The sequence below is a fragment of the Topomyia yanbarensis genome, chromosome 3, assembly GCF_030247195.1.
Source record: "Topomyia yanbarensis strain Yona2022 chromosome 3, ASM3024719v1, whole genome shotgun sequence".
NCBI classification, from domain to species: domain Eukaryota; kingdom Metazoa; phylum Arthropoda; class Insecta; order Diptera; family Culicidae; genus Topomyia; species Topomyia yanbarensis.
In genome coordinates this window covers 262,248,688-262,267,288 of record NC_080672.1, presented here as the reverse complement: position 1 = coordinate 262,267,288, position 18,601 = coordinate 262,248,688, and the positions used below count along the sequence as shown (strand labels likewise).

Here is an 18,601-nt window from a genome sequence, read left to right as displayed (position 1 = left end):
AAATCAAATTTGTATTCTGTATTCCTAGTTTTAAGATAGCTGTTAATTTTATTCTTCATTGAAACTATTGTCCCCCATCTTGTAAATAGAATTGTATCCCTAGTTTTAAGATATCTGTGAAATTTCACATAAATATTTGTTCTCCCTTTTATATACCAAACTGTATATTTAGTTTTAAGATAGCTGTAAAATGTTTCGTACAAAACTATTCTTCCCCTTTTGAATTTCAAACTGGATTCCTTGTTTTAAAATTTTTCATAAAAAAAAAATCGTTTGCCCCACTCTTGTATATAGAACTGTATTTCTAGTCTTAAGATAGCTGTAGAATTCTTCCTCTCAATATAAAAAAAAATATCTGAACATTGTAACCTCCTAGTTTTAAGTATTTAAAATGTTAAAAACAAAAGAATTCGGCACCGCCAAGCTAACGCATTTGTGCCTATCAAATAAACGAACTGAACAAAAACAAAGAAAAAGACTTTGTCAACCGGTGCGAACAATATTTGTTTCTTATTTCGACGTCCCTAAAATGATATATCTTATAATAGAAATAGAAAAGATAACAAAATATTCGAAGGCTAAAAAAATCTTTGAACTCCACTTTTGGATATGCATAATGTTATCAGAAGTTATAGTTTGCTTCGCCTTTCTCCCTGTTTACAATGAGCTGTAGCACAAAAAAGTGGCTATCTAAAGTGATTCTGCGAAATTGAGCATCCATTCCAATTTTTGGTTTTCAAGTTACTCTTTGTGCAGTGATCTGCACATAATAGTATTTTCGCACTACGCAACGCTGCATATTTGTGTGAGGAAATAACAAGCCTGTTTATAACTTCGTGAATACTTCAAGTTGCGCGGTTTTCATATGCTAAATCGGAGCCTCTAACATCAAAGCTGTTCTATGTCAGTGATGCCAAACTTCAAATAGATAAGCAAAATATTGCCATACTCGAACTCTTTTTCCATACATCAAAATTACTCGAACGTATATATATGAATTGTTCAACTCATTCCATCGTCAGTGACGATGATGTAGGAAGCACGGCGAATTAGTAAATATTTTCTACAGCTTTAATTCATTTGTAAGCTCTTGTGAAAAAGCAGTCTTTGCGTTAGAATTTTTAAAAGCCTGTTTTAATCCACCTAGTGGAGGAATTGCGCCTTTCTCATTTCTCCAAACTATGACTCCATGACTAATTATGTTCAATATAATTGTGAAAATGTCTTTTACATTTTTAGTAGTGTAGTACGGGGTTAAATAGGTATGCGGGTACAATAGATAGAGGACATTATCTTTGCTATGTTAATGCAGAAGACGCTCGCGTTTTGTGAATTAGATACACGGTAGAGAACATCGTTTTCAACTGTTCTTTCGGCTGTTACCGTGGATCACGGCGTAATTCATGTTATTCTGCGAAAACGCATTTGCTTTTGTCCGTAGTACAATACATTTAATCAGTCTATTCTCAACCACCAAAGGCATCAGTCACAATACCAGTGTGCTCTCTGCTGCTACCCAAGCCAGCGCAAACAGTTGCTTTTCTCTTTTTTCATTGTCTGAAGAACAAAGGAAACCGTTGCTATTATTCCTGTGTGTGATTCTTCGGGCTAACACGGTGGCCATTGACTTCCGGTCTGTCCGTGTAAGACCGAGTATTGGTGATGTGGAACATTTGCTGAAAATGCAGCTTCGGTTTTCGGATGTCAGCTTCATCCAATTGGAGCACGTTAGGCACGCGGGGCTGATAACGTTCAACAAATTCGCCCAGGCGAAAAGATTCATTTCACAAAACAACTTGAAACACGTGCTGGATTGTGACACCGCTACAATTAAGATCCCTGTGTATATGGATAACGGAAACGTGGAAGTCAAATTACATGATTTGGCACCACGTGCTTGCAAAGTGGTCATTAAAAGATTCATGTCGTATTTCGGAGAAGTGGAATCCATTACGGAGGATACGTGGAGGAACTACTTTCCAGGTATTTCAAATGGTGTTTTTGTGTTGAGAATGCGGGTAGACCAACCCATTCCCTCCTACCTTACCCTGCAGTACACAACAGAAGGGGGTGATACAATTATACAGCGAACTCTATGTACATATTAAGGACAAATTAACACGTGCCAGTTCTGTGAACAAACGGCACATTACGGACAACCCTGCCCAGAAACCGCTAAGAAAAGCTCATCTACAGAAAGGAAAAGCAACACTCAGTCTCCAATATCATTCCCTGAGCCACAAACGGTTGCCAAATTTGTGGCTGCTGTTCAAGCAATAATGACAACTGCGAAAGCCGCGTCAAGTACCACAAACTCAACAGCTAATTCCATCAATGAGGGAGCTACTAGCAATGACGGAGGGTTCATGCTCGTGACCCGAAAAGCAAAGAAGTTAGGAACAACACCTGATCGCGAACATCAAGGCAGTAACCCCGATGATGACCCGGACATGTGCGACGAAGACAGAGTTATGAATGACCCACATGATATAGTTGACGTGGATGAAAATATTTCCCCGACAAGAAAACGGATCTCCGGGCGCAATGGCAAGTCGCGCGTACGGGATCGATCTTAGTATTAATTGTTTATAATTTTTATTGTTTACATCATGTAAATATATAAAAGACCCACGGTTCCGTGAAGCTAATGCCTTGAGCCGTGCCAAATAAACGAATTAAAAAAAATACATTTAATCAACGTAAAAAATATCGAGTAAGTTTTTTCCCACTTTAAAATTAATGCTGAACACGAGTTGTATATTGGTTTTTCGATATTTTTGTTTTTGAAAAGAAACACGGACATCAACATGAAACATATGCTTGGGGGCACAATACATCAGCCATTTGGGGCACTATAGGTAACTACTATAATGTCAATTTGAATTGTTTTAACAAGAAAATTGTGCGTAATTTCGTGCGAAAAACGCCAAAACGAAATGAAGGGGACATAAAGAACGCAATTGCATCTGTTCAAGGTGCGCCAGTATTCGATCAATCTCTAAACAATTCAAGGTTCCGTTCGAAGCATTACGTGCTCCTGAGAATGAAAAGTGCTCGTCATCAAGGAAAGCGCGTCAGATATTTCGGATGAGTTAACAATATAATATTTAAGGGTGTTTCTGAAGTAGACAATTGAAAAAACATGTTCGAAAAAGAGAAGGAAAATGAAACCAAACATAAGACTCCGAAGCGCAAACGTGATCGTCGCGCTGCTAAGCAGCCATGTGAACCAAAATACACAACTTCGATTCCACACTCTGGCGACGACGAAGACACCGAAGAAGTCATTCGCATGTACAAAACCAGCCATAGCTGCTGAAAAAAACTTGTTTTTTCAACATTTCCTTCCGCGGTTCCATGATTTTTCACATAATTTGCCACTTCCTCATTTTCGCACCTGAATGAGTCGATAAATTGCATTTATTATTTTAACGCGAATTTTAAATAATTTGCAGTATTCATACACTTCAAAATAAAGTTAAACCGGTGATATTCTACGTATGTACATTGTTTTATTTAACATCGTACATTTTTATTTAACCTCGTACCTATCGTACCATTAGATTTTAAAAACATCGAACAAAAGTACCTCCGCCTTATTGGATTTAGCTTGAAAAATATTTAGTCATGCATAAATCATTATTGCCAAATCTTTGCCAGATATATAACTTTTCCAATAAGTGCTTGTTTGTAAAAATCAGTGCAAAAATACCATCGCACGAGCTTGTTAAAAAACTGACTTTCTTGACCCCACTCTAGTCTTGTGTTTTAAATCGAAAAAAAATGCTTTTATCGTGTACATTTCCAATTGATTTGCCCTTTGCAATTTATCGCACATTGTGTGCAAAGAAACAATTATGTGCAACTGTTGAGGTAGATGCGATCGCTGTATCATCTCAGTCGTATCTTAATTTTACTAAGGGGCCATACGCAAAGACGATTTTTGAACCCTACCTCCCCCGGTAGTATTTTGTCGCAAAATTCTAGCCTCCGCTTTGCAGAGGTGTCAAGAATGTCATTTTGATGTTCACGGCGTGCCATTCTTCCCTCTGTAGTTGCTTCTAGCCTCGTCCTTTTTTCACCATACTTATAGACATTAGGACCACAAGATACCCGCAATGCTTGAAAAATCTTCAAAACTACAACATTCTCTTCGTTGAATATGCAAGCTTGAATGAAAGATGCGATTTCGGCTAGTAAAATATCTCCAGGAAGAATCTTTGAACTAATTTTCAATGAGTTCATTATAGCTCTCGTTACTGTTTTGCGTGAATCCGCCAACACATTTTGTATGTCAGCTTTCGAAAGATCATTAATGCATTAACACTAATGTAGCGATCTTGGATGTTTAAGATTACGATTCCGCTTTCGATTCCGGCGGAACAATAGTAGGGGACGGTGGGGAGTTGTGAACCATGTGGAGTTGTGAATACCGTCAATTCCCGCTAAGGTATAGATGATGAAAATGTGGTAACTACTGTTATATGTTTCTACTATCATGATGTCACTTTCTCATTAGCAAATGTTGCACTAACTCATGTTCTTTATGTTTAGGTAACTAGCGACTAAATATACCAAACAAAAAGTTTTTTTACTTAATTGTATTTGTTGTATGTGGAGTCCCGTTATTTAACTGATTTTAAAGTAAATTAGTGCAAAACACATATTGGGTAATTGGCTTACATCAACAGCAAAAATTGGAAGAACTTTTAGTGTGTCGATGGAGATACGTTTTTTTTTCGAAGATATGTAAAATGGGGAGTTGTGAACCGTATATTTCAGTGGGTTAATAGATTTTTTAAGTAGAACGGTATCATAAATCGAAAATCAGGGATGAATCATACATATTACGATATAAAAATGTTCAATTTTACGCGAAGAACAGGATTTTGCCACAATTTTAATTTCCCCGTGCCACAACCGCGAATTCAAGTGGCTTGGCGCGAATAATGTTGTCACCGACTCATTGCGAATCAGATCACTTTTCCATCTCATCTTAAGTTTAGAAATATCTTAAAATTTATCTTCTATAGACCTAGTAAAAATAAATCACAAAAATATTCCATCTTTTCTACTTTTTGCGATGGTTCACAACTCCTCACCAAACTAAAAAAATGCCGATTCCGCGCATTTCACGCATTCTGTCATATCTCAAACAAGACAATGATTTTTTGAATTGCTTCAGCCTGCGGATGTATTAAGGTGTCCTTAACAAATACAAGGTCTAACATTAAAAATCGACCAATATTTATGGTAGTTATGCTCCGAAAACAAAACTATGTTCACAACTCCCCAACGTCCCCTATATATTGACCCTGGATACCATGTAGATTTGGAAGATCCGAAACATCCATATAACTAGTCAATTCATGGATATAGTCGCAGAGCTTTTAAAAATTTCAAAGCTTTAGTTCAAGTTGCATTGGCACAAATTTGTAATTGGTTGATTGGTCACATAATGACCTTCCGGATGATCTTAAATATTCGTGGAGCTGACAAATTCATGAACTTTGTCTTAGAACTCTGGGATATTTTCGAAAACATATAAGGAAATACCATTCGCGTAAATTCGTATTTGTGACTGATACATGGACCCCAAGTAGCATTTCTAGTTGTATAGCACACTACAAGTGCGTTATTAGTTTTAAGAAGGGCTTCAAGAGCGTTATAAAACCTCAATTTTTACTAAGGACGTCTATTGAACTTTCGGAAGATCTGGCGTAGAATTAACCAGTTCACAAATTTGCTCTTGGTAACTTTTTAAGTTTCTGTGGAAATAATTCATTTTTGTTCCCTAGACATGAACCCGTCTGATTTCGTAGAAACTTCAATAACATAACGTATGCGGAATAAAATTTGGACAAAATTCAAAAGGCATTTTTTTTGTAAAAAACCATTTATTAAATGTTCTCTCTGTATGAAAACATTTGTCAGCTTATTAACTTAATGTAGAAAAAAATGAGCCCATTCGAGAAGCTTTATGATAGTTTACAGGAACTTTTTGCAAAGGAGTCAAAAAAATTGATGTTGGCATATTCTTAATTTCATTCTTAATTTTGATTATCACGTTTGTTTGTTTTAGGTCGAAAATTATTGGCATATACTCTCTGCTTCAAATTATTCCAGAAATCCTCATTTGGACGAAGTTGTGGTGTATTTGGAGGTTTATCAGCCTTTGGTACAAAAGGTATGCCGTAATCCTCCAATGCGCCAAAACTTTTTTTGGCATAATAGCTAGGTGCCAGATTGGGCTTTCGTTGCCATTTCGTTCACATGGTATCTCCTAGCGGGTCGAAATTAATACTGGATATTTAAAATAAGTGTGCCTAGAGTATGACGTTTAGTATGATGCCTTGCAACCGATTGCATTTTTGTTTTAATGCTGGAAGCGTTGTCCAAATTTCATTCCGCATACGTTACTAGTACAAAAAATCAAAACTTTGAATGAACTTTTCGAGTAATCTAGTATAGGTTGCAGGTCTACTCAAATGAAACACATTGCCATTTCCCACCTGGTTCCCGATTTTATAACAGTTCCGGGAATGAGAAAAATAGACCTTAGAAATAATGTCCCGTAAAAAAACTTTTTTTGCGAATTTTTTTATAACTTTACGTGAAGCGAGTTGATCAAAACTTTTGTGCATTATAGTATATCATTTCAATAACATACTGTAATTTTTATATGCAAAAATATCGACAAACGACTAGGTGACGAAGCTTTTTGTAGAACGTCTCTGGAAAAACATGGTTTGTGGTGTTACCTGCCATTCCAAAACTACTTAACCGATTTCTTTCAAACTTTGCATACACATTCTATGTAGAAAATACCTAACTCCTACGTTGAGTTTTTGAGATAAATTTTCAATTAAAGGTTTTTAGCTCATTTTAAATAAAATTACTATTTTTCACGAAAAATTCCGCCTCTTCAAATGAAAAAATATCTCAAAAACACAACGTAGGGGTTAGGCATTTTAACATAGAATGTGTATGAAAAGTTTGAAAAAAATCAGTTAAGTAGTTTTTGAATGGCAGGTAACACCGCATATCATGTTTTTCCAGAGACGAGGTACAAAAAGCTTCGTCACTGAGTCGTTTGTCGATATTTTTAGATAGAAAAATTACAACATGTTGTTGGAATGATACACTATAATGTACATAAGTTTTGATAAATTTGATTTCCAAAACTAGGAATTATCTCCTATGATTCTTAAGGGGTTGGTACTATGATCAGCATTGGACCACAGCGGTTATTTCAAAAGTGTATTTTTCGCCTTAAGAGTCCATGCGAAATTATATATTTTTTTTGTGCAGATTTTGGTACAGATTTTCGCCAAAAATAATACGGATGGAAAAGATTTTTTCACTCCAGGCTCAGAATAAGTGTGGCAAGACTGCATCCAAGATCAGTCGTACCATGTACGAAATTAATATATTCATTTTTGTTTTTGTTGTGTTCATTATTAGTATTCTGTCAACTAACCTGTGATTTATGAGGATCTATTTATGCCATTAGGTACCGACTCCTAAAAGTCAACTTGGTCAAAATTGGTAATATTTACCAGATACTGAACATTGAAACCCTAACAAACACTTTGACTATAAGTGCATATAGATTTGGCCCAAATAGGTGTCTTTAAACTGTGTTTAAATCCCGGTCAATTTGACCCGCTAACATAGCCTTTGAAAAGTTTTCAAAAATTTCAAATTATTTTGAATATTGTTGCTCTACATGGAAGAGGAGAAATCTCAAATTTCTAGGCGCAAAACATAAAAAGTTATCGATTCTTCAAGGTTCATTGGGTCATTTTGACCCCACCACCTAAAGAAGGTTAGGTGTTAAATTACATATGAGAAAAAATCTTTTTAATTTCCACAAGCGTTCTACACGATGCCGCGTGTTTGATATTACACGAATCAAATCCATTAATGTCAAAGGAGAAACACAACAGCGAAGCAAACTTCTCAAGTTCAAGAATATAAACCGGTTCGTGGGTGTGTACTCCTTCGGTAGTATTCAATGACTTGTCAAGGCCTGTTGCTACTGACGCTTTCCATAGGTGCCATCACGGTACTCGACCGTTTCCAAATAAGAACATTCTTCAATATTGCGCGTTATTCAAATTGGTATGCTTTGGAACGAAATACGACGAATATAGTGGTTGTGACGTATATAGTAGGTTAGTACCCAGACCCACACATACCCTACCAACCACGCATTTGCTTTTGTTGATATTTCTGCATCGCTGTGGCAAAGCTTGAGCTCTGTTTCTTTGGTTTTATTCGCGGATTTAAAAATCCTGTTTCCACCGAAAAGTGGGGTGGTGCAGGAAATAGGGCACCTGGTCACAGATATTAAATTCAAAATTAAGATCACACACCGACTAACTATATCAGATAAGTTATCCCACAGGTATTATTCATTACGATTTATTTTTGCCTGGCATGAAATAACCACCCTACTGTTGAACGCTTGAGAAGACAAAACCGGTTTGCTTTGTAACGCCAATGTGAACAATATAAGCTGACAGCGAAAATAGTTCTTGGTATGTTGTGTGTCAGATCTTATTTTACTAGCAGCCTACTGGTAGCTAACTTTAGGAATGTGCAGTAGACCACACTTTGGTGTGCATATCGCAATCGTTAGCATGGTTGCGGTGGTGGTGGTACTTTGCAAGTGGCCGCGACAAACGGGATGGTTTCCAAATTACCAAACAATGAAGCTATTAACTTTGCCTATCTATATAGCATAAAATAATCTTATTCACATACAGCCCGTACAGTTTTAGTAAACTCGCCACGCGGGGTGAACTTATAATATGTTTATTTGGCACGGATACTTAAAACATAACATAATGAGCATAATCTCTTCAACAATAAATATAATCGATGTACATGTTTTCCATGCGCCGAAGATCACAAAGCGTGCAATTGTCTAAACAGCAGTGCTATTTATTGTTTCGGAAACCAGCTCAGTTTTCTGATATTGCTATCCAACGAAAACATACACATAAAATCATCATCGAGCGAGTTTACTCTACATTTGCCTTTGCCATCTACTCCTGTATATTTGCCTATGGATTGGATTAGACAAACGATGTCGAAGTGGAGCATATCTACAAAAAGCCAATCTCGGCGAGGTCCACTTTTTGTCGATTTCCAATCTGGTGGCGTATTCAATTTATCATAAATCATTACGCGAAGAGAAAGGCGGAGCTTGGGAAAAAAGACTATCGAGTACATGGATAAGGTAATTCACTATGCTTGGCTCTTTAGCAAAGAAAAATTGGCGACAACGAAACAAATGCAAATCGAAAAAAAAAATTACGCGAAATCGTGAAGTGAAAACTCAACTCATATATTTACCGAACAGTCCGGGTTTTTCTAGAAACCATGACCGAATGTAGTGCATATTATTAGGTTTCTCGGCATTATACCATCACCATTTCAGTTTTCCCACATACATAAATTTTCATAGATTTCGCACGATGAATGTCGGTAAGATCTGGTGTCGAATATTTTACTCAATCTGTCTTTTTCAACGTCCATGCCTGAGTTATACAGCGCAACATGGAGTATCGACAATATGCACCATTAGAGCGGGACACGGTTATATGAAAAAACATAAATTTTGCTCCGAGTAACTTTTTGGGTCCCATTTAGCTCCCAGAACAACTCTGCAAATTTTGAGTTCCATCGGTAAAACTATATTTTTGCGCCCACGGTTTAAAGTTTACGTGAGATTTCGTATGGGAAAATCGTCTTCTGCAAAATAATTCTTCCAAGAGTAAACCGTTACCTCCTAAAAATAAATAAATGTCTGATCTTTGTAGGAAATTTATCAAGGAAATAGATTTGACGCTTGTGAAAAAAGTTATCAAGCAAAAACCGACTGATGCTCTGAAGATTGTTGAAAATTTCAATTTTCATAGCATCACTGCGCTCGAATTATATACAAAAATATTAACTTTCACTTATTATGTACAAAAGAAGCCTCAATTTATCCCTCAAAACTCTTGTGAAGTGACTAAAGGGCACAGATAATTGATTTAGACACATTAAGAAAAGATCAAAACAAAATTGTATATAATTGGACAACCACCAGCAGTGGTGCTAGAAAAAATGAATATTTAATCAATCGTCAGATCATCAATCGGTTTCTGCTTAAAAACTTTTTTCTCAAGCATCAGATCGTTTCGTGGTCTTCGAGACTTTGTTTCTTCGTTAACTTTTCTGTAAAAGCCACATATTGATTTATTTTTCAGAAGCAATGGGCGACTTCTGGAGGTATTGTATTGTGAAAGTTAACTTTCCCATACAAAATCGCATGTAAACTTTAAACAGTGGGTGCAAATATATAGTGTCAGATATCGAGCTAAAAATTTGCACAGTTGTTCTAGGACCGACATGGTACCTAAAAAGTTGCTCGGAGCAGGAATCTAATTTTTGTCCCACCCTTATGCACATACAGTGACACAATTTCATATTTGTACACCTCTAGTGTATATGTTAAATATTGTTTCATAAATGTTTGCGCTATTTAAAATAGGTATCGTTTTATAAATGTGGTAGTAGAATCATCGTCTGTCATTTTCAATGCAAAGTGTGCAAGTTTCCGTACACTACACACGAAAAATCGTTACTTGGTGTGAAAATTACAAAATTTCTTATTCGTACACTTTTGAAAAGTCAATTAATTTATAATTTAAGTCCTATTATTTGCATATATTTTGTTGGTTTCACTTAGAAAAATAGATTTTATGACTACAGAAAAGTGTTCAATGGCACAGTTTTCTCTGCACTCGAAATTCGCTCAAATTAACGTAATGGTTAAAAAAAGTAAACTAACTGCCGTTATGGGACGGAAACTAATTATTACTCACCAAAATAAAGCTAAATCACAATATGAAATCTTTGAAATTGTTCAAAGGTTGCGTCCAACTATTCAACATGTCGTTAAAAACTTTGATGAGGCGAAAGATAGAGCAGATATTTCCAAAAACTTGAACTGTAAAAATTTTACGATGAGGGGTAAACAATTTTTGATTAGAAAAATTTGAGAAAATCGTGTAATTAATGTTATATACATGGTAAATAAATTGAATCATAGCATTTAAGTATAAGTCTGTAATGTATGGAGAACGGACAGTTATGAGAACAAAGAATTGATTTTTTATTTACTAAACATTGAAACATTTTACCGGAATACTGGAAAGAGTGTAAACTTTGTCTACGAGTCGAAATTCAACATCTTTGACTCAAATGCCTGTTGTTGGGGTATGTCCACTAGAAGTGTTAGAAATGTGGTCTTCATTGATGGAATGATGGATCAGAATGTGTATTTTAATATGAATATCTTAAAATAAATATTAAAGCAAAGCTTCCGTAAAATGTTACTTTTACTAAGATATGGTGGATATTGGAAATTCTTTCAGAAGAACCTAAAGCATAAGACGTGCAAAAAACGTTTAGAGTAAATTTATAATTGTTTAAGGTGAAGATGTGTGGAAGCCACGTTGCTAGGCACCGACTCGCTTGTTCACATTGAGAAAAAAAACTGAAATCTGAAGTGAAAATTCAAACGCACAAATAAGAGTTTCCGAACGTTTTCCTTTGGTCATCTGCGCATTGACAGAAAATTTGAAGTTTTGTTAGTAAACGATTAAAGTTTCGCGAGTGTTTTTGCAGTGGTGTGTGAATAAAGTGCATTTTAAAAAGTGCAATGAAAACGAGAAGAAAAATAAGTGTTTCGAAAAGAAACCCCAAGTGAAGAGAGGTGACATTTTCGCACAAAATAGGAGCTACAGATGGCATTCTGTCAAAAACCCGGATTGATTGTATAGGAAAGTGTTCTAGCTTCCTTAAGTAGCAGTTTTGTGGCACACCAGCAAGGTTAGTGAGTTGAAAAACGTATTTTCATATTTGCTCATGTCAGATACATGGTTAGGCAGGAGGAGAGGGGTGTGTGCGGCGTAGCAGCTATGTTGTGGCTCGCATGTATAATGTCCTTAAGGGCTTATATACAAAATTGGAACTCAAAAAATCGAAGTAATTTTTTTTGAATTTTCTGAAAGTATTTATTTTTGAAAATATCTGTGCGAAATTTCATCGGAGCGCTAGATTTCAAACTACAGCCGTTCGCAGCGCGCTGGTTCTTCCGCGCATGAAGTTAACACAAAACTTTAAGGTTGAACAGAGAATAGGCCAAAATTGAAAACGAAAAAAGCAGTTTTTTTTCCACACCGTCTGTTAGATCTTCATAAAAATCAATCAGCAGTACTGTAACATCAATCTACATAATCCAAAAATTTTTGATTCTTTGCTATGAATTTTTGTTTAAAATTTTCAACACCGCAAAACTCAATTTTTTGATTAACATGCTTTTTTCTTGCAGAAAAAAATATATTGGGAAACTGATCCATTCAAGTACACCACTATACATATTTTTCAATAGTCTTTTAACTTTTTTGATTTCAGTTGAGCAATTCGGCTTGGTGAGCGTTCACCGAAAACCTCTGCTAAAAAAACTCGCTACGGGGGTTGGGCCATAACTCCGCCAACCTTCAATATTTTTTTTTATTCAACTTGTTTTTTCGAACTTCGATAGCACTACCAACGTTGTCTTTTGCTTTAAAGAAAATTGCATAAAACGCTTTAAAAAAATTACGAACTTCGCTTACTTTTTCGCCACAACTTTGTATATAACCCCTTAAATGTTATGGATGCTCCACTGCGGACACCGTTTATTAACTAATTAGAAAAATATATGGGACTATTTGGATAAAAAGTGCGAAACTATCCGGATTATAATGAGAATGATCTCAGAAACTACTATTTAGAAGAATGGGATAAAATTTAAGCTGAAATTTGGTCTTCATTGATGGAATGATGGATCAGAATGTGTATTTTAATATGAATATCTTAAAATAAATTTTAAGCCAAAGCTTCCGTAAAATGTTACTTTTACTAAGAAATGGTGGATATTGGAAATTCGATCAGGAGAAGAACCTAACGCATAAGGCGTACAAAAAACGTTTAGAGTAAATTTCTCGACAAACATATGATTACGGCCTAAAAGCCAACTGTCAAAATCCACTTTGAGTGGAAATTCCAGACAAACGGAGCTGTCAGAATCACTCACTACAATTGCAGACGAGACGGGAAATGTCACCCACTAAAACATTGTTTAAGGTTAACTGCAGCGGGCCGTGAATCTGAATGTGATATTCAGTGTGCGGCTCAGATATGTGCAGGGTTTGGGACTTAATTATCGCTTGTAACACTGCAAAGAGCTCAGGTGTTTGTATATCGCGTGTGCTAGCGTGTATGTAAATTCGCGTGTATAAATTCGATTTTATAATCGTGTGTTCGTTCGCTTATTCGCTTGTGTTCTTGGATGATCACGCTCGGACCGTGAATCTGATACTTAATTTTCGGTGTACAGTACAAATGCTAGAAGAGAGTGAGTTCTTCCATATCACCAGAATTCCCCGCCATTATCGCGCGAACACGGACGTTTGTAGGTTCACTTTTGAGACCGCGTTTGTAAATTTATAAGTGCTCAAATTTCCATTTTATCACCGGGGTGTTATCCTATTTGCGAACCCGTGGGCGTAGGTACGTGTGGATGATCGCGAAGGCCTCGAGCGTTTGTACGTTAACATGTTTTTCGCGTCTGGTAGCGTGTATGTAAATTCACGTGCAGGATTTCGACTTCATAACCATGTGGTTACTCGCATATTCGAGTATATTCTTGAATAACAGCGCGTGGACCGTAAATCTCATACTTAGTTTTTAGTGTATGGTTCAGATGCTAGAAGAGTAAGTTTCCCCATATCACTAGAGCTCCTGGTCATATCAGTCATGTGCGTCGTCTCGTGAAAATGAGCGTATTATTGATCCAAATGAAGACAGAAGAATCTGATACTTAATTTTCAGTTTACGGTTCAGATACTGAAGGATAGTTTCCCCATATTACTAGAGTTCCCGGTCATGTCGCTATGGAACGTGTTGTCTAGTGGATACGAGCGTCATTTATAGCGTCATATTATGGCGTAAGTATGTGTAGATGATTGCAATTGCATGTTCGCGTTTGTGATCCGGTTTGTGTTACCCCGAAGGCTACGAGTGTTTGTACGTTTGTAATGAGAGAGATAGCAAGTGTTTATGAGACAATATGCAACAGATTGGGTTAGTGAGCGTTAGTATGAATCAAATTTGGGATATAGTAATTAAATAGATTAAATAGAAATGTATAAATTGACCGATATTATTTTTTGTATACAAGAGTAGTGGGAAAACAAACTAACAGAAGTACACCAAAAACAGACCAATGAAGTAGAAGAAAGGAATCTATAATTTATTTACCATTAATGACAATTGCATTCTCTTTGAGTTTTCTCACATTAGGCTGACTGAGAATGGATGATTCATGTGCGTCGATAAATTTACACTTCCCGATCTTCTCGAATGAATCGAATCGAATGCACGAATGGGCGCCGGAAAAAAGTAGCCAACGTCTCCTAACAAGGATTACCCACTATTCAATCATTTACGCCAGTTCTGCATCCATTCCCTTACCCAGCTGTAACAAATGCTCAGACACAGATGGACGCACGACTAGCACATAACAATTCTCGCCTTTTTTGAAAAAGACCAATAAACAAAATTTGGGATTTTCGTTTTATTTCATATTCAGGATCTCTATTCGAAGTAATATCACCTGTAAAAAACCCAAATTCCAAAAAAATGGTTGAAAAACATCGGTATATTGAGTAAACCACCGACATTAGTTTCGTGTGCAAAAATACACTGGCCCTTTACTTGAGGAAACGGACAATAAAGATTTTTTTGTTTTGTTCCTTTTGTCCTTTTTAGTTTGAAAATGACTTAAACATAATTAAACATTATTCCTAATGATTTTTCTTAGCTCTCATTTTAAAAATCTCATTTCATCGAAGAAATATGCAAAAAATATAAAAACAACAATGCGTTCAACTACCCAGCTAATTGAATTAATATCTAAAACAAGTTGAGTATGTCCACAACTCTTTTTGAAACGTGGAAAAATAAGTTTAGTAAAAGACCAATAAATAAATTGACATTTCAGTAATAGCCACAGGATTGAAGTAAAAGGCCAATAAACTTTTTAAAGTTTAATATCGAGTAAACAATTGTCAAATGCGTAAAAAAGTCGTATGAAGGTGTAAATGGCTTCACTATCTATATTGATAACCAAATTGGGACAAATCAGTAGTGCTAGAACTTGTCTCAATCCTGTTCGTTTGATTTAATAGTACTTTAATAAAATGCGCGTGAAATTCTGCTATGAACATACATAATTATCAACAGCAAAAAAATATTTGAAGTTCAGGAAAGGGCCACAAGTAAACGACCAATGTGCTATACAGTGAAAGTAAAAGCCCAATAATCATCTTGAGCAAAAAACCACTAAAATCAAGTAAAATCTCCAGAAATTATTGAATGTTATTAAAACATGGATCAAACTACAACGAATGTGTAAATTATATTGACAAAATTAGCCTTCGGTTTTAAATAGCAAATTGAACTATATTAGCAAAATTTCGTACCCATTTTATTAGATTCAGTCATTTGGCCCTTTTTCAAAAAAGGCATGAATTATACAGTAGTACTAAAATTGCAATTATTACCATACTAACATTAATGCTAATAGGCTTCTACTTTGTAATTTGTAATTTATTGTTTTATTGGTTACGAAAATCTGTCAGTACAGGACTGTATATGAGGTCAAGGATATTATATTTACTTTTTCTTTAATTAGCCTTGCATGATGACGAAGCCGACTGATGAATCGACACATAATGACCCCCACTGTGAGCCGTGTCCACCAACACTGCCATTGAACTGTGGAACAATGTTTGCAAACACGGCCCATAGCAAAAGTGAATCCATATCGTCCCGCCGGTCAAGCACGCCAGCGTACCGAGGCTAGTCTTTGGCTGCGTTTTACACGCAATTGGATTATTGTAAATATTCTAGGATAAATTAATTGAGTATTGAAAGGTAAAAATTAGGCAGCTTCTGCGAGGAAAGCACCTATCATTATGAAAAAAGGCTTTTCGTGTTTCTTGACCCCACTGCTTCGACGAAAAAATAGTTTTGAAACCTTACATGCACTATAAAAAAGTTGGGCTTGAAAGGGTTAAAGCAATTGTTTGTCAGAAGATCTTTATCACTGATGCACAAAATATGCTTGATGTTTGCAATACCATCAAACCCATCAATCTAAAGGAGGGAAGGTGCCTTTTGGAGTATATTTATGATTAAAATTTAGTTTCTCAATCGATCGGTCTATTTGATTCAGAATGCAAATCCTTTGCAAATCATATTGAAGACCACGATACGATATGGACATTGTATTGATTTCGAGAAAAACGAGTTTAAAGTTTTAATCGCAGCATCTTTTACATATTTTTTTATTAATTTTCTAATATGATTATTGTAACATATTACAATTCTGGCAAAAGTGAAAGGCAGCCGAAGAAATTCTTTAATCACTTCTACCATTATCTCACTTTTTGATATTTTGCGACTTAGTCCGGTCTGACTTAAGACCGAACATATGTCATCAAAAGATAATCGGATTAAATTAATAAACAATAGTCTCTGTATCGCCTAAACGTTTTGTTAAAATTGTGTCTTGTACCGTTATATTAACGTTACTCACACGAACCTTCTCCCGTCTATCCTCAACCTCCCCGCCCCCAAATACACAGGTACCTGTCGCTGCACAATTTCTCAACTAATTCTAAGTATGGTAAAATTATAAGTTTCCATTAAAGTCTCTTAAAAACAACCAACGTTTTTATTTTTCAACGCTTACCAGCAATTCAACTTCTTGATTGCAGCCAAATCCGATTGCTTGGACCTGGCAATGACCATTTCCTCCGTTAGGCGTGCCATTGTTGACTGCAGACAGCGGTTCTCCGCTGTCAGGCGAAAACAATCAACTACTTCGCGACCGTGTTGCTGCTACATAAAGCACGTGAAGCACTTATCCTAGCAATACTTCCTCCGTGTTGTTTATTTTGCTCCGCTTTCGCATCACATAGATACAGCTTTGCATGAAATTGATTATTGCGATTATTCCTCTTTCCAATGCAATTCGTAAATAATTATATCGGGACTATTATTGCACTAGTTACACTCTAGTATACACTTATTTTCTTTTCACTGCAAGGTATTTATATACCTCTTACTTTTCCCCCACACACACTTGGCCTTGGAGCTCCTTCTTTGCTTTACTTCTATGCATCAATCGAATTTTACTCACATGCAATTTACTTCCCTTCAAAAGGTTGTCAATATTTCAAAATCAAAATTGCACTTATGCCTCTGGCTGTCGTAATCACTTTTTATACATTACATGTACACTAAATTTTACTTGTCACTACTGCAAATATGTTCGTTTTCTGCAGCCTACTGATCGTTGGAAATTGATAAGAGGAAAATTCTTTTACTACAAAGAAAAATCTCTTTTATTTCAATTTACGCGAAAGCAAAAAAACGCACAAAACAAGAGCAAATGGAGAAATCTTGCCAAAGTTGCCGTTCAAGTTATTTTTCGCTATTGCTTCTCTCTATTCCGATCGACCATATTAGTAAAAACACACCCGTTAGGCAACACACACAACCGACCTGCTCGACGATGAAAAATACAATAATTTTGTAAAACGAAGTTGCGGTGTATCGGGTGTATCAAAATGAATCATAATCATATTATGGAAATTGGACGAGGCGTAAACAAGAAAAAAAACTGTCAGTGTATGACAGCTATGGCAACTGACAAGACAAGTCACAGCAAAATAAAGAGAAACTGGGAAAATGTCAAAAAAATATAGCACAGACCTACCATAAAAATCCGTTTCGCATGCAGGGGTGCCAAGTTTCCAGAAATATCAGTAAATTCAAGACTTCTATCACGGAGAACAGGGGTGACATTATATACACGGAAAAATAAAACAACACGCAGAATAAGTTCTTTTAACTTAAATTTGGGTAGTTTTCAGTCTTGCGTCGCTTTCGCACTTACTAGTGTTGTCAAAAACAAAGAGAGAGGACTCAGTCGAGGCCTTCCATGGAATAAGATACTTTTGAGTTGTTTGAGGTATACTTAAAATTAGGTAGATTCAACTTAAATTTAGGCATATTTAACTCAAGGTTGAGTATAAGAAACCTGTCAATGAGTTGTGGTTTTTGCCGTGGTTAAAGGGAAACTACCTTCAACACGGTTTACCTAATTTTACCTTATTCCACGATACCCCGAGATTGAGTCAAAAGAGGTCAACTTTTGGTAGTTTTTCGTATCCGTGTAGATCTATTTCGAATAAACTTTTTCATATGCGCAGAATTTTATTTATGCATCGATTGCCTAATTTTCTATCTGCCTCTCGTTTCTTCTGTTGTAAATTTTATGCATAGCATTGGACATATGCGATCTATCCATTCATTGAATGGTTACTAGAAGTAAATGCATGAAAATGCATAAAAATCACAGTAGAAGAAAAAAAACGGGAATAGAAAGTATACTAGCTATGCACACTCAGAAACAAAATATGCATAG

General features: G+C 36.0%; 1 protein-coding gene across 5 annotated transcripts in view; it reads right to left on the bottom strand.

The window, feature by feature from the left end:
* The window catches only part of LOC131686711 (uncharacterized protein F09G8.5), a 67,711-nt gene extending 49,977 nt beyond the window's left edge, over nucleotides 1-17,734 (bottom strand). For 3 of the 5 annotated variants that reach the window (XM_058970634.1, XM_058970635.1, XM_058970636.1), the window contains exon 1: nucleotides 16,862-17,733. In XM_058970634.1, coding sequence (XP_058826617.1) covers nucleotides 16,862-16,941 — 80 coding nt within the window. In that variant the 5' untranslated portion in view covers nucleotides 16,942-17,733. Of the gene's footprint in view, nucleotides 1-16,861 lie in introns of all 5 variants that reach the window. The other 2 variants (XM_058970632.1, XM_058970633.1) reach the window with 2 other exon arrangements.
* Nucleotides 17,735-18,601: the final 867 nt, after the last annotated feature.